The sequence below is a fragment of the Orycteropus afer genome, unplaced genomic scaffold, assembly GCF_000298275.1.
Source record: "Orycteropus afer afer isolate SDZICR_OR568_19922 unplaced genomic scaffold, OryAfe1.0 scaffold00111, whole genome shotgun sequence".
NCBI lineage: Eukaryota > Metazoa > Chordata > Mammalia > Tubulidentata > Orycteropodidae > Orycteropus > Orycteropus afer.
The window spans coordinates 7,276,127-7,293,830 of NW_006921698.1; the positions used below are offsets into that span (position 1 = coordinate 7,276,127).

At 39.5% G+C, this 17,704-nt stretch overlaps 1 protein-coding gene across 1 annotated transcript in view; it reads right to left on the reverse strand.

Annotated features, from left to right (window-relative positions):
- The window catches only part of L2HGDH (L-2-hydroxyglutarate dehydrogenase), a 72,091-nt gene that overhangs the window by 42,407 nt on the left and 11,980 nt on the right, over positions 1–17,704 (reverse strand). The window contains exon 4 of the mRNA XM_042781360.1: positions 10,567–10,698. Within this exon, the coding sequence (XP_042637294.1) occupies positions 10,567–10,698 (132 nt within the window). The remainder of the gene's footprint in view (positions 1–10,566; positions 10,699–17,704) is intronic.

Here is a 17,704-nt window from a genome sequence, read left to right on the forward strand (position 1 = left end):
TAATGTGTCCAAATACAAAAAAGTACTTGTGGTTAAATAAGAAAATTTCTCTTTGTAATCAGGAAACAATTTCCCCTACTTAGGGGAGTTCATTTTGCCCGGCTCTTCCGTCCGCTACAATGAGTTTTTCAGTTTGAGTTGTCCTTGGCTGTATCTGATCCTAATTTGATTCATATCTAATTCTAAGTTGAATTCTTTATCACCAAACAATTATGTTTTAAATAAGCTCCACAGAGATTTCCTCAGTAGCATATATTATGCAAATTCAGTGAAATCTCAAATTGTTCTAGTTACTCATAAAGTAATTTAGAGCACTGCTTTGATTTGTTGCAGACTCTGTTTCCAAGACTACAAACATAAAATGAGTAGTTAACTCAAATATTCTCTACAGATAATATGGTAAACTATTTTTTTAATTTCTTTTTTATCATTCAAGACATGTCCACACTCTGTAGATGAACAGATATATAAACAATGCTTAATTTTTTGGAATAAATATTGAACATGCCATTAGCCTTTTCTAGTTCTGAAGAAAAGAATTTCGCACACTAAGTATTGAGTGCATTTTGGTGAATCCTTGGTTTTTTTCCGTTGTCCTACTACTGTGTATATGAGTGTGCCAATTCTTCTAATCAATTTTTTTCTATGAGAGCAGCCTGGTTCCTAGGATAACTAATGTTCAATAGCCAAGTCCCAATGGCAAAAGCTATCCTCCTGGTTAGCCATAACAGTAATATGATTGCTGCAATTTTTAAATAGTATCTGCTAATTTTGTGTGTGTGTGTGGCGAAAATATACACATTAAAATATCTGTCAATCCAACAACTTCCACATTACAATTAAATGACATTGATTATTTTTCATGTTGTGCCACCATTATCGCTATCCTTTTCCAAAACATTCCACCATCACTAACATAAACTCAGTGCCCCAAACAAATACTCTCCCTACTCTCCTTCCTACCACCCATGGTAACTCTTAATCATTTGTGGTTTTTATATATTCCTTTTATTTCATATAAGTGAGATCATACAGTATTTGGCCTGACTTACTTCACTCAATATAATGTTTTCAAGGTTCATCCTTACTGTGGCATGCATCAGACCTTTGTTTTTTCTTTATGGCTGAACAATATTCCATTGTATTTATATACCACATTTTGTTTATCCATTCATCTATTGATGGACATTTAGATTTTTGCCACCATTTTGTGAAGAATGCTACAATGAACATTAGTATACAAGTTTCTGTTTGTGTCCCTGCCTTCACTTGTTCTGAGTATATGCCTAGAATTGGATGGTCATATGATACTATGTTCAAATTTTTAAGAAACTGACAAACTATTTTCCACAGTGGCTGTACTATTTTGTTAACATTATTTTAAAATATCTCACTCCTGTATATACCACCTACCCGAACATAGTACCTGCTTGGACCTTAAGAGCTTCTGACTTATCCCCCACTCCTAACCAATGCTTCCACGTGACCAGATCACACTAAGGGTGGTTGTTGTATACTTACAAGTTGACTCTGACTCTGTGACCATACAGGACAGAGTAGAACTGCCCCCGAAGAGTTTCCTAGGCTGCATAACCAAACAATGTACATACACACAATGGAATAACATGCAACCCTAAAGAATAACCTTGTTGTTGTTGTTGTTATGTGCCGTCGAGTTGGACCTGACTCATAGCAACCCCTCCTTGGGTTGCCGAGGCAGTATCACTATGGAAGTAGATAACATGGATGAACTTGTAAGACATTATGCTGAAATAAGTCAATCACAGAAGAACAAATATTGTTGTCGTTGTTATTGTTATGTGCCATCGAGTCAGACCCGACTCACAGCGACCCCTCCTTCGGTTTCTGAGGCAGTATCACTACAGAAGTAGATTGCCCCATCTTTCTTCTGAAGAATGGCTGGTGGGTTTGAACCACCAGCCTTCTGGTTAGCAGTCAAGTGCCTTAGGCACTGCGCTATTAGTCCATTATTGTAAAAGTCAACGAAAGGTTTATATATGGAAGGAAATTTTCTTTGTTGGTTACCAGGGGTGGGAGGGGAGGAGAGGAAGGAACACTGTTAGATAGGTAAAGATAAGTATTGATTTGGGTGAAGAGAAGGGCAATGTACCAAATGTGAGTGATCAACATGGTGGCACTGAGGAAAAGGAAGACATAGAGAGGTACATGGGAGGTGAAGACAACAAAGATGAAATGAACCCTTTTGCACATACAGTACTGTGTTGTTAGTGAAGGCAAATATGGGTATATGGGTGGATAGATGGGTAGACAGGCTGAACTATTAGGTATGTCTGTGCGGCGGGTAGCATACCCAAGACCATATACAGGGTTGGTAAACAATGATTCTACAAGTGTATTTATATGTTCTGTAAGAATTCCCAGGTGTATAGTAGAGCTGCCAAGGGACAAGGTTGTAGTCACTTCTTGGCCACAGCCAGCTACCCAGAGGGACTGAGTAGTTGAACCTGTGGGCTCGGGACCATAGTCACAGGGGACGTCACGCTCAATTGGCCTAACATACTACACAAAATATTGTTCCACCTCCTACTTTGGCAAGTAGCAACTGGGATCTTAAAAGCTTGCAAGCAGCCATCTAGATGCAACGATGGGTGTCTCCTCATCCAAAGCAAAGAAGAATGAAGAAAACCAAGGATTCATGGAAACAAATAGTCCTAGCAACTGGTACACCATGTGATCTGCAACCTATACGACTATGAGACCAGAAGAACAAGATGGTGCCCAGCTACCACTATCAACCACTAGGAGGGGGATCTATGTAGGAGATCCTGGATAGAAAGGGAGAACAATGTGGAATAAAACTCAAAATTATCTGGAAAACAAAAAGGGAGGACCAGGTTTGCTGGTCTGATGGAGCCTGGTGAAACCACTGAGACTATGGCTGTCCTTCAGGTCTGGAATTGAACCCACACCTGTGGCTTCCAGCCAAACAAAAGACAGGCATATGAGTTGAACATTTACCCGAGGTAGATACACTCCTCGGAGAGAACAATCATGGGAGAAAGAAGGGCTGTTTATGCACAGGGAGATGGCTCAGGGGCAGGAGTGCATGGAGGAAAGGACACTGGGAAGAGGTAACTATCTGGAGGAAGTGGAAGGGGAGCTGTTGCATTGGGGTAAATTGTAGTCAATGTCATGAGACAAAGTATATGTGAGCTGCTGTATGGAAAATGAATTTGTTCTGTAAATTTTCACCCAAATCACAATAAATAATAAATAATAATAATAAAAGAGTTTCCTAGGCTGCAATCTTTATGGGAGAAGACTGCCAAGTCTTTTCTCCTGTGAAGCCACTGGTGTATTCTATCTGCTGACCTTTTGGGTAGCAGCCAAGTGCAAAGAGCAAAGCTCGCAAAATACCAGTGTCTTTTCACAAACTGAAAGCAACATTTGGTAAACTTCATTATTCTTCAGTGTCTTACTTCTAGAATAAGAGAGCATTTGCCAGGTATAGGAAATCATTTCTTTTGTTTCAATACAGTAGATAGTTTAGATAAAGTGGACTTGGTATTAGACCTAACCACTGCCTGATAGTCCCTAAATTCACAGATCAGAGCTGTAACTCAACTTTAACCTATCATATTTTGGGTACAACAATCTTGGAAACTAACTTGGGATAACACCAATTGTTTAGTCCAACACTTCTTTACCTAGAATAAAACCATGTGATAACAGAGGAATAAAATGTGTGATAAAAATGTGCTAGATCAATAGTTTTTTAGAATCTCAAATGCATCTTACACCCCCTATTACCCAGCACAAAGCCTGAAACACAGAAGTAGCTCAAATATTTATTGAATGAATAAACCTTTTTAAAATTTATATTGTGATTTGGGTCCTACTTAATGGCACAAAACAACAACAACACAACTTTGTGAGTCGGGTGAAAGTTTATAGAGCAAATTAACTTTCCATAAAGCAGCTCATATGTACTTTGTCTCATGACATTGACTGCAATTTCCCACAATGCAACAGGTCCCCTCCCACTTCCTTCCTATAGTTACTTCTTCCCTGTGTTGAGTGAATAAACTTTTGAGAGCTGTCTTTATACATATTAGAATTTTTTACCCTTTAGACCTTCCCCTAAAGGTTTTTCTTCCTTTCTTTCTCTTTCTAGTCTTGGCTCTGCTCCTCCCCATGAGATGTTGGTGTGCCCCATCCACACATGCATGTTAGAGTGAGGTGGAGAGAGCCACCACCGTAAAGGAATTCAATGCCATTCCCAGGATTGCCTGCTGGGCACAGACAGCCAAGTCAGGACGGATTTGGTGGACAGGCTGGCTGTGTCTGTCAGCCAGGAGGCTGGGCATATACTGCCAAGGAAGAAGGTAAGAGCCTGAAATCCAAGGTCATTGCAGGTTGGGTAGCTAGAAAAGAACTAGGTAAACAGGGCAGGAAAGTTAGAAATTGGAACTCAGGAGGATAAAAGAACAGACAAATGTGAGGTTGACCAATAGTGTTAAAGAAAAGGCAAAGGATTAGCACATCCCAGAGGTAGTACCCTCTGGAAAAACTTAGTCTTTATCTGAAAGGGACCGAGAAGCTCTCAAAAGCTGCCTTGAGACTTTTTCTTTCTGGAGGCCTGGAAGAAAGAGAAGCAACCCCGTGCCATGAAAAAATTTCCTATTTACAATGTAAGAAGTCAGGTTAATGGTTACCTTAAAGGGAAAGGTAGTAACTGGGAAGGGACATATGGGAGTTCTGGAAGGCAAGTAATGTTCTGTTTGTTGATTTGAGGGCTGAAAATATTTTTTGAAATTTCATCAATTTGTACCTTTATGATTTTTGTTACATGTTATACTTTAACAAAAAGTTCCAAAAAATTAGGGCAGACAGAAAATGAAGGTGGAAGGATAGGATGAAATACAGAGAAAAGTACATACCCCCAAAAAAGTATGCTTAAGGCCCTACATGTCTTGCAGGGAAGGGGAACACATATGTCCCTGAGTTTCCTTGTAACCTAGGCAAACAGAACAATGTAATTGGTTAAATGATTTGGTATCCATTTTTCTTTTTTTTTAATTTTTTAGAAAGAGCTAGCTGTACTCAGGAACAAAATTATTCTTAGAACCGAGGTTAGAAAAAAATTTCTCCTGAGGATTCTCAGGATGAGATGCTGTGTGCAGTGCAATGGGTTTCCCTTATATATGGCCTTTCTGGTCTTGCGTTTATAATTCAGCCAAAATGATTGACTAGGTCACAATCTTGGAAAGGAATTGGTTAGTCTACTATGCAAATGTTGTCATTGTTGTTAGGTGACTTCAAATTGGTTCCAACTCATAGTTACCCCACATCTAACAAAACAAAACACTGCCCAGTCTTGCACCATCCTCACAATTGTTGCTATATTTGAGCCCGAAGTTGCGGCACTTTTGACACTGATTGTGTCAATCTACCTTGTTGAGGGTATTCCTCCTCTTCTACTTTACCAATCATGATGGCCTTCTTCAAGGACTTGTCCCTTCTGATAACATGTCCAAAGCATGTAAGATGAAGTCCCACTTCACTTCTAAAGAGCTTTCTGATTATACTTCAAGACATATTTGTTCATTCTTCTGGCAGTCCATACTATATTCAACATTCTTCGTCAATACCATATTTCAAAGGCATCAATTCTTCTTCGGTCTTCCTTATTCATTTTCCAGCTTTCACATGCATGCGAGGCGACTGGAAATATCATGGCTTGTGTCAGGTGCACCTTAGTCCTCAAGGAGACATCCTTGCTCCTCAGCACTTGAAAGAGTTCCTTTGCAGTCAACCTGCCCAGTGCTACACGTCGTCTAATGTCCTGACTGCTGCTTCCATTGGCGTCAATTATAGAACCAAGCAATGTGAATTCTTTGACAACCTCAATCTTTTCTCCATTTATCATGATGCTGCTTATTGGTCCAGTTGTGAGGATTTTTGTCTTCTTTAGATTGAGATGTAATCCATACTGCAGACTGTGTTTCTCAATCTTCATCAGTAAGTGCCTCAAGTCATCCTCACTTTCAGCAAGCAAAGTTGTATCATCAGCATATCTCAGGTTGTTAATGATTCTTCCTCCAATCCTGATGCCACGTTTTTCTTCATATAGTCCAGCTTCTCGGATTATTTGCTCAGCATATAGATTGAATAAGTATGGGGAAAGGATACAACTCTGACGCACCCCCTTCCTAATTTAAAACCACACAGTGTCCTCTTGTTCCGTTCGAACCATAGCCTCCTAGTCAAGGTACAGGTTCCTCATGAGTACCATCAAGTGTTTGGGAATTCCCATTCTTCTCAATGTTATCCATAATTTGTCATGATCCACACAATCAAATGCCTTTGCATAGTCAATAAAGGGCAAGTAAACATCTTTCTGGTATTCTTTGCCTTGAGCCAAGATCCATCTGACAGTAGCTATGATATCCCTTGTTCCACATCTTCTTCTGAATCCAGCTTGCACCTCTGGAAGTTCTCTATCAATATACTGCTGCAACTGTTTTTTAATTATTTTCAGCAAGATCTTGCTTGCATGCGACATTAATGATATTGTTCAATAATTTCCACATTCTGTGGGATCACCTTCCTTTGGAATGGGTACAAATATAGATCTCTTCATGGATAGACAGGGAGAACAATGTGGGACAAAACTCAAAAACAATAAAAAAAAAAAAAAAAAAAAGAGGGGGACCAGGTTTGCTGGCCCAATAAAGCCTGGTGGAACCACTGAGACATTGGCCCCTAGCTGCCCTTCAGGTCAGGAATTGAACACACGCTTGTGGCTTCCAGCCAAACAATAGAAAGGCATATGAGTTGAACATTTACCTAAGGTAGATTCACTCCTTGGAGAGAACAAGCATGGGAGAAAGAAGGGCTGCTTATGCACCAGGAGACAGCTCAGTGGGCAGGAGTGCACGGAGGGATGGACACAGGGAAGAGTAACTATCAGGAGGAAGTAGGAGGGGAGATGTTGCATTGTGGTAAACTGTGGTCAATGTCATGAGACAAAGTGTATGTGAACTGCTGTATGGAAGTGTATTTGCTCCGTAAATTTTCACCCAAATCACAATAAAAAGAAAAAAAAAATATACGGATCTCTTCCAGTCAGTTGGCCAGGTACCTGTCTTCCAAATCTCTTGGCATAACTGAGTGAGTGTCTCCAGTGCAGCATCCGTTTGTTGAAATATCTCAATGGATATTCCGTCAATTCCCAGAGCCTTGTTCTTAGCCAATTCCTTCATTGCAGCTTCAGCTTCCTCCTTCAGTACCTCTGGTTCTAGATCATATGCCACCTTCTGAAATGGATGAAGATCAATCAGCTCTTTTTGGTACAATGACTCTGTACCAAAGTATTTTTTCCATCTTCTTTTGATGTTCCCTGCACATTCAATATTTTGCCCTTAGAATCATTCAATATTGCAACTCGAGGCTTAAATTTTTTCCTCAATTCTTTCAGCTTGAGAAATGTCGAGCGTGTTCTTCCCTTTTGGTTTTCTAACTCCAGGTCTTTGCACATTTAATGACATTAAGCCATTATAGTAATTGGCTTTGTCTTCTTGAGTTGCTCTTTGAAATCTTCAGTTCAATTCTTTTATCTTGTCATTTTTTCCATTTGCTTTAGCCACTCTCCACTCAAGGGCAAGTTTCAGAGTCTCTTCTGTCATCCATTTTGGTCTTCTCTTCTTTTGTTGCCTTTTTATTGACCTCTTGCTTTCTTCATGGATGATGCTCTTGATGTCATCCCACAATCCTTCTGGTTTTCCTTCATTGGTGTTCAAAGCATCAAATCTATTCTTTAGATGGTCTCTAAATTCAGGAGGGATATATTCTAGATCATATTTTGGCTCTCATGGGCTTGTTTTAATTGTCTTTAACTTCAAGTTGAACTTGCATATGAGCAGTTGATGGTCTGTTCCACAATCAGGTCCTGGCCTGGTTTTCGCTAAAGATACTGAGCTTCTCCATCATCTCTTGCCACAGATGTAGTCAATCTCATTCCTGTGTGTTCCAACTGGTGAAGTCCATGAGTAGAGCTGCCGTTTGTGTTGTTGAATAAAGGTGTTTGCAATGAACAAGTTGTTGGTATTGCAAAATTCTACCATATGAGTGCCAGCATTATTTCTGTCACCAAGGCCAAACTTTCCAACTACCAGTGATTCTTCTTTGTTTCTAACTTTTGCATTCCAGTCACCAGTGATAATTAACACATCCTGATTGCATGTTCGGTCAATTTCAGACTGCAAGAGTTGATAAAAATCTTCAATTTCTTCATCTTTGGCTTTGGTGGTTGGTGCATAAATTTGAATAATAGTCGTATTACTGGGTCTTCCTTGTAGGCGTATGGATATTATCCTATCACTGACAGCATTGTACTTCAGAACAGATCCTGAAACATCCTTTGTGATGATGAATGCCACACCGTTCCTCTTTAAACTGTCATTCCCGGCATAGTAGAGCATATGGTTGTATGATTCAAAATGGCCAAAACCAGTCGATTTCAGCTAATGCCTATGATATCAATCTTTATGCATTCCATTTCATTTTGACAACTTCCAATTTTCTTAGATTCATGCTTCATACATTCCATGTTCCGATTATTAATGCATGTTTGCCACTATTTCTCCTCAATTTGAGTGGTGCCACATCTGCAAATGGAGGTCTCGAAAGCTTTACCTTATCCATATGAGTAAGGCTGATTTTAGAAATAATGCAGCTCCTGCCCAGTCCTACTTTGAGAGCTTTCTAAGCTAAGTGACTCATCTTCCTCCTCTATATTGGACAATGTTTCTGGACTATTCATAAAGTTGTGCAGTAATGTTATCAGACAGTGTTTCTCTGCTTTTCATAAGGTTTTCCCTGGCCAATTCTTTGAGAAGTGGATGGCCTCCTCCTTCTTCTGGGCTGGGGAGTAGGATAACCAAAAAAATCCAAACTCACTGCCATTGAGTCAATTCTGACTCATAGTGACTCCCACTGGGTTTCCAAGGTGGTAAATCTTTTCAGAAGTAGATTGCCCAGTCTTCCTTCTGCAGAGTGGCTGGTGGGTTCAAACCACCAACCTTCTGGTTAGCAGTCAAATGCCTTAGGCACTACGCCACCAGAGCTCCCTGGGGAGTAGGATAAAGAGGGCAATAATACTGCTTTATAGGTATATCACTCTGATGGTCCGGAGAGAGAGAGAGGGAAGAATATTCTATATATCTTCCAGGCCATCTTTCAAAAACAGTTTGTGCAAACCAAGCTTTTGATAAGCACTGCCTAGCAGTGAGTTCAAGGCCATGCTCTCTCTACCTGGAATCCAGCTATTATCAATTAAATGATGGAGAGGATGGAGAAATGGCCATTCACTGAAACAGTGAATAAAGCCTGAGGGGTTGAACTGATAGACTCTGGTGAATGGTAACAACATGTAGAATAACTATTATTATTCATGTCTCCTTCATGAACAAAGGAAAGGAGATCTGTTTCTCCCTATAGCATGTTTTAAGCAAGATACTCTACAACCCACCTATTTTGGTCCTCTAGTGCTCCTGTAACAGAAATATCACAAATGTCTGGCTTGAACAAACAGGGATTTATTCTCTCTTACAGTTTAGGAGGCTAGAAGTTCAAGTTCAAAGTGCCAGCTCTAGGCCCTGGGTGAAAGCCCCTCAACCTTGGGCTTCAGCTCTGCTTCTTGCTCCCAGTCCACTAAAGCTAGAGGCGTCTCTTAATTCAGACAGCTGCTGGCTACTGAGACCGACAAACCCAAATTAGACAAGTAAAATGGCACAGTCCCAAAATTATCAAGCAACACGGAAGGCTACTAGTTCAAGCCCAGAAACAGTCTGAAGATTGGCAGACAGTATGGCAGGCTGCTGAATGAAAATTTGACTACAGCAGGGTCTAAGCATACCAAGAAGCTCAGGGCCTGAGCTTTCTCAAAGCTGTCTTTTTATGTACTGGAAGCAGACCACATCTCTAAGGCAGCTATTCAGCTGCTCACAGTAGATTCCACCATAGAGTTGCCTATCAGTCTCATCATAGGAAGTAACTACATTCAGCTGCCCAGCCACTCCAAACCAGGCCCAACCAGGTTGACACAAACCTTAACTACCAAAGCACCCTTCACACTCATGCTAGCCTTATCTTCCTGAAATACAGATCAAATACCATAGCTAAATAAGTCAAAAAAATTTCAGTGGCTCCCCATGACTACTAGTTAAACTTCAAAGTCACTGGTATGAAAGCCAGGCCTAATCTTCTCTTTCCAGTCTCATGTACAATTTCTCCAATCACACCTCACTGACCAGTGCTTTCCAAACAAGCTACACAGTCTCACATTTCCTCTTATCTTTGCTTACAATGGTCAAACCTGGTATTTCCTCATAAAGAGGAAATCAATTATCCATAGTTAGTGGCAATGTCCTCTTGTATCTGTACTTCATGAGTTCCATAACAGGATCATCTAAATGATTCTGCAGGACTCCTGCTTCTATAAACTCACCCTTAGTCTCCATGTAACAAGACTGTGCCCTAAGTGAAACTGTCCCTTTGAAATGTGTGTGGAGAATCACTTACCCTACAATATGGCTCCTTCTTTCTTATATCTTCCTGCTGGATCAGCCTCAGGCCCTGGACACCATTTTGAAGACCTCTTTCATATAGGGCCTGAAGCCTAGGAATTTCTTCTTGTTCAACAGCTACTATAAGCTTCAAAAAGAAAATGAAAAGCATGGATGTAGTTAAACATAATCAACTATGAAAGATAAAGTCAACAAACAATCATAAAGTGACAAGTTGGACTGATTCTCAAAAATTTTCTTTTTTCACGTATCTACTTCTCCCTTCCTTCATTACCTCATTTTCCTCTTCTACCAAAAAAGCTGTCTTAGAAATCCTGCATTAAAAAAAATCTTCCCCAAAGACTCTCATACACTGCTGGTGGGACTATAAAATGATAAAACCACTGTTGAAAGTAGTATGGTGAATCATTAAAAAGCTGGAATTAGAAATACCATTTGAACTACCCATTCCATTAGTAGGTATATATCCTAAAGAAGTGAGAGCCATGGCAAGAACAGATACATGCACATCCATGTTCATCGCAGCACTATTTGCAATATCCAAAAGATGGAAACAACCTAGGTGTCCATCAACAGAAGAATGGATAACCAAACTATGGTACATACACACAACGGAATACTACGCAACCCTAAAGAATAACGTAGAATCTGAAAAACACCGCATAATGAACTTGCAGGACATTATGCTGAATGAAGTAAGTCAATCACAGAAGGACAAATATTGTATTAGACCATTACTAAGGCATCTGACCGCTATCCAGAAGGCTGGTGGTTCAAACCCACCAGCCACTTCTCTGAAGGAAGGTTGGGTGATCTACTTCTGCAGTGAGATCGCCTCGGAAACCCAAAGAGGGGTCACTATGAGTCGGGTCCGACTTGATAGCACATAACAACAACATTAATCACAGAACTGGAGGTTCTACCCAGAGCAATGAGGCAAGAAAAAGATACAAAAATATATCCAAGTTAGAAAAAAGGTGGCATGTGCCAAAGGCATTTGACTGCTACCAGAGGCTGGTGGTTCAAACTCACCAACCACTCCTCAGAAGGAAGACTGGGCAATCTACTTCCATAGACATACCACCTCAGAAATTCAAGCAGGGATCGCTATGAGTCTGATGCAACTCAAGGGCAGTGAGTTTGGTTTTTTTTGGTTACTTTATTCTCAGATGAGTTCTAATAATTTTTTTGTGGATTCCTTAGGATTTTCTGTATGGTTCTACATACAGAAAATCCTAAGGAATCCACCAAAAAAAACTATTGGAACTAATAAATGAGTTTAGCAAAGTTGCCAAGTAAAAGATCAATATACAAAATCAATGTTATTCATAATTCATTATGATCTACACAGTTGAATGTTTTTGCATAGTCAATAAAACACAGGTAAACATCTTTCTGATTTTCTTTGCTTTCAGCCAAGATCCATCTGACATCAGCAATGATACCCCTCGTTGGGCCCCTATCTCATACCATATACAAAAATTCAATAAAAAGTTATAGTTCTATATATAACTATGAGTATAAAAACTCTTAGGAGTACACAGCAGTTAATATAGGAGTAAATTTTCATGATCTAGGGTTAGGCAATGATTTCTTAGAAAGGACACGAAAAGAATAAGCAACAATAAAAATACATAAATTAAATTACATCAAAATTTTATTTATTTTATTTTTGCAATGTTCCGTTCCTGCCCCTCCCTTCCCTGGTAACCAACAAAGAATGTTACCTTCCATATATAAACTTTCCTTGACTTTCTACAATAATGAACTAAAACAGTATCTGTCCTCCTATGATTGACTTATTTAACTCAGCAAAATGTCCTCCAAGTTCATCCACATTACATGGTGTTTTGCTGATTCTACATTATTCTTTAGGATTGCATAGTATTCCATTGTGTACCATATTTTGGTTATCCATTCTTCTGTTGGTGGGCACCTATGTAGTTTCCATCTTTCTGCTATTGGTAAATAGGGCTGCGATGAACATGGTGTGCATATATCTGCTTTTGTCCTGGCTCTCGCTTCTTTAGGATATATACCTACTACTAGGATTGCTGGATCAAATGGTATTTCTAACTCCAACCTTTTAAGCAATTGCTATACTGCTTTCCACAGTGGTTGTACCACTTGACAGTCCCACCAGAAGTGTATGAGAGTTGCAAATTCTCCACATCCTCACCATCATTTGTTATTTTCTGTTTTTGTTGAACTTTGTTATTAGTGCTGGGGCAAGATGGTATCTCACTGTTGTTCTGACTTGCATCTCTCTAATGGCTAAGGGAGCTCCGGTAGCATAGTGCCTAAGGCACTTGACTGCTAACCAGAAGGCTGGCGGTTCAAACCCACCAGCCACTCCTCGGAAGGAAGATGGGGCAATCTACTTCCATAGTGATACTGCCTCAGAAACCCAAGGAGGGGTTGCTAGGAGTCAGGTCAGACTCGATGGCACATAACAACAACAACAACAATGGCTAATTATCATGAACATTTTTTCATGTGTTTGTTGGCCACCTGATGAATATCCTCTTTGGTGAAGTGTCTGTCTACTGCCCATTTTTTAATTGGATTGTCTTTTTATTGTTCAAGTGTTGGCGTTTTCTACATATTTTAGAGATAAGTCCCTTGTGAGATATGTTGTTGCCTAATATTTTTTCCCAATCTGTAGGTTCTCTTTTGACTCTTTTGGAGAAGTCTTTTGAAGCACATAAAAATTAATTTTTAGAAGGTCCCATTCATCTAGTTTATCTTCTGTCGTTTGTGCATTTTGGGTTATGCTTGACTATTTATGCCATAAATTGTTCTTGTTGTTATGTGCCATCGAGTCAGACCCGACTCATTGCAACCCCTCCTTGGGTTCCCGAGGCAGTATCACTACGGAAATAGATTGCCCCATCTTCCTTCTGAGGAGTGGAGCCCCTGAATTTGCCCCTATTACTTCCTTGAGGAACTTTATAGTTTTAGATTTCACATTTAAGTCTTTGATTCATCTGGAGGTAGTTTTTGTGTTTGGTGTGAGGTACAGATTTTGTTTCATTTTTCTGCAAATGGATATCCAGTTGTGCCAGCATCATTTGTTAAAGAGACAGTCTCTTCCACATGTAATGGATTTCAACCGTTTGTCAAAAATCAGCTGACCACAAGTCAATGGATCTATTTCTGAGTTCTCAATTCTGTTCCATCTGTCGATGTGTCTGTCGTCATACCAACAGCAGATTGTTTTGACTACTGTTGCTGTTTAGTAGGTTTTGAGATCAGGGAGCATGAGACCTCCTACTTTGTTGTTCTTCATAGTGCTTTGATTATACGAGGTCTGTTTCCTTTCTGTATAAAATTACTGATTGGTTTTTCCATATAGTGCCTAAGGCATTTGACTGCTAACCAGAAGGTAGGCAGTTCAAACCCACCAGCCACTCCTCGGAAGGAAGACTGGGCAATATACTTCCATAGTGATACCACCTTGGAAATCCAAGGGAGGTTGCTATGAGTCAGATCCCACTTGATGGCAGTGAGTTTGGTTTGGTTTTTTGGTTTAAAGGTTGATGAAGGGATCTGGATTGGGATTGCATTGAATGTATAGATTGCTTTGGGTAGTACTGACATTTTCACAATGTTCAATCTTACTATCCAGAAGCAATGGTACATTGTTCCATTTATGTAGATATCTTATGGTTTCTTGAATAGTGTTTTGTAGCTTTCTTTATACAGGTCTTTTGTGTCTCTAGGGAGCTCTGGTGGCAAAGTGCCTAAGGCATTTGACTGCTAACCAGAAGACTGGTGGTTCAATCCACCAGCCATTCCTCAGAAAGAAGACTGGGCAATCTACTTCTGTAGTGATACCACCTCGGAAACCCAAGGAAGGGTCGCTATGAGTTGGATCTGACTCCACAGCAGTGAGTTTGGTTTGTTTTCTTTGTGCCCCTAATAAGATTTATTCCCAAGTATTTATTTTTTTGGTAGCTATTGGCTGGCGGTTCAAACCCACCAGCCACTCCTCGGAAGGAAGGTTGGGCAATCCTACTTCCGTAGTGATACTGCCTCGGAAACCCAAGGAGGGGTCGCTATGAGTTGGGGCCGACTCGACGGCACATAACAACAACAACAAATTGTAAATGGTATTGAATTCCTTGTTTCCTTTTCAGCAGTCTCTTTGCTGGTGTAGAGGTATCGGACTGATTTTTGTAGACTGATCTTGTATCCTGCCACTATATTAATCTCTCAATTAGTTCCAGGAAGGTTCCCCCCCCCCAAGTCTCTTGGGTTTTCTATGTGCAGGATCATATCAGCAGCAAATGGGGATAATTTTACATCTTCCTTACCAATTCGGATTGCCTTTGATTTCCCTTTCTTGTCTTATTGTTCTGGCAAGGACTTCCAATAGTGTTGAATAGAAGTGGTGATAGAGGGCATCCTTGTCTGGTTCCTGTTCACAAGTGGAATGGTTTCAGTCTCTCTCTGCTGAGAATAATGCTGGCTGTTGATTTTTCATATATACTGTGGTAGTTAAGTTTATGTGTCAACTTGGCTAGGCCTGGTTGAGTGGCTGGGCAGCTGGATGTAGTATTCCCCATGATGACACTGGTAATCAATTCCATGGTGGAATCTACTGTGAGCAGCTGAGTAGCTGCCTTTGGGTATGTAGTCTGCTTCCCATATATAAGCAGGAGCTTTGGGAATAGTCTCTAGCCTATGGCACACTTGGACCCTGCATGTAGCCATGTCATTGCTCAGCAGCCAGCTATGCTCTGCCAACCTTGGGACTTACAATGGACTTAAGTCAATGGCCTGCTGTGTGGTAACATTGGGACTGTGCCTTTTTACTTGTCAACTTTGGAGTTTCTCAGCCTTAGCAGCCAGGAGCTGTCTGAGTGAAGAAATGCCTCTAGCTCCAGTGGGCAGGAGCAGGAGGCCGAGCTGGACCTCAAGGTTGAGGGGCTTTCACCCAGCCCCTAGAGCCTGGCACTTTCAACTTGGACTTAAAGCCTCCAAATTGTAAAAATAAAGTCCTGTTGTTAAGGCCATCCCATTTGTGGTATATTCTTGTCAGAACAGCACTAGGTAACCAGAACATACACCCTTTATTATGTTAAGGAATTTCCCTTCTATTCCTATTTTGCTGAAAGTTTTTATCAGGAATGGGCATTAGATTTTATCAAATGCCTTTTCTGCATCAATAGATATGATCAGGTTGTTCTTTTCCTTTATTTATACAATGGGTGACGTTGATTGTTTTTCAAATGTTGAATCATCCTTGCATATCTGGTATGAACTCCATTTGGTCATAATGCATTATTTTTTTTATTATGCTGTTGGAGTCTATCAGCTAGGATTTTGTTGAAGATTTTTGCATCTATATTCATGAGGGATATTGGTCTATAGTTTTCCTTTTCAGGGATGTCTTTGCCTGGTTTTGGTATCAAGGTTATGCTTGCATCATAAAATGAATTTGGAAGGATTGCATCCTTTTCTATGTTCTGCAGTAGTCTGAGTAGCATTGGTGTCAGTTCTTCTCTGAACGTTCAGTAGAATTCTCCAATGAAACCATTTGGGCCAGGACTTATTTTTATTTATTTATTTTTTTATTAGGATTTGGGTGAAGATTTACAGAGTAAATTCACTTTTCATACAGCAGTTCACATATACTTTGTCTCATGTCATTGACCAAAATTTACAATGCAGCAGCTCCCCTCCCACTTCCTCCCCATAGTTACCTCCTCCCAGTGTCCATCCCTTCATACTCTTCGAGAGGCCCATTGTCTGCCAACCCTGTATATGATCTTGGATACACTCTCCATTTAGACATACATAATTGTTTAGCTTGTTCACCAGGACTTATTTTTATGACCTGTTCAATTTCTTCTTTTGTTACAGGTCTGTTCAAATTTTCCACCTCAGTCTGTGTTAGTTTATGTAAGTAGTATGTTTCTAGAAATCTGTCCATTTCTTCTAGATTTTCAAATTTGTTGGAATACAGTTCTTCACAGTATCCTGATATTATTCTTTTAATTTCTGTTGGTTCTGTTGTGATGTTGCCCAATTCGTTTCTTATTCATGTTTTGTATTTTCTTCCTCTTTTTTAAATTAGCTAGTGGTATCAATTTTATTAATCCTTTCAAAAAACTAACTTTTACTCTTGTTGAGTTTTTCTATTGTCTATTTTCTGTTTCACTGATTTCTGTTCAAATCTTTATTATTTCTTTTCTTCTGGTAACTGTAGGCTTTTTTGCTGCTCTTTTTCTAATTGTTAGAGATGTTGGGTTAAGGGGTTGATTTTGGCTTTATTTATTTGTTTTTGATGTGTACATTTATTGCTATAAATTGACCTCTGATCACTGTTTTTGCTGTGTCCCAAAGATTTTTGTATTTTGTGTTTTCATTCTTGTTTGATTTAAGGAATTTTTTATTTCATTTTTTATTTCTTCTATTACTCAGTCATTTTCAAGGAGGGTGTTATTCAGTTTCCATGTGTTTGCTCTTTGTCCTGTTGATCTTTGTATTTTGATTTCTAATTTTATAGCATTGTGATCTGAGAAGATACTTTGCAGTATTTCAATATTTTTTTAATTTATTAAGGATTGCTTCGTGGCCTAACATATGGTCTATCCTGGAGAATGTTCCATGTGCACTGGAAAATAATGTATATTGTGTTGTTGTTGGGTGAAGTGCTCTGTAGATGTTTATAAGGTCAAGTTGGTAGATTCTATTGTTTAGTTCTTCTGCATCTTTGTTGAGTTTCTTTCCAGTTGTTCTATCTTTCATTGAAAGTGGTGTATTAAAGTCTCTGACTATGACTGTGGATTCATCTATTTGTCTTCAATTCTTTTAAAGTCTGATTTATATATCATGGGGCTCTTTCATTGGGCGCATATTCATTATGGTTATGTTCTCTTGTTCAATTGATCCTTTAATCATTATATAATGTCCTCTCTTGTCTCGTATGGTAGTTTTTATCTTAAAGTCAATTTGATCATAAATTAATATTGCCACTCCTGATCTTTTATGGTTGCCATTTGCTTGCCACATCTTTTTCCAATCTTTGATTTTAAGTCTACTTTTGTCTTTCTCTCTAAGGTGTGTTTCTTGTAGACAGCATACTGATAGGTTATATATTCTTATCCAGTCTGCGACTCTCCATC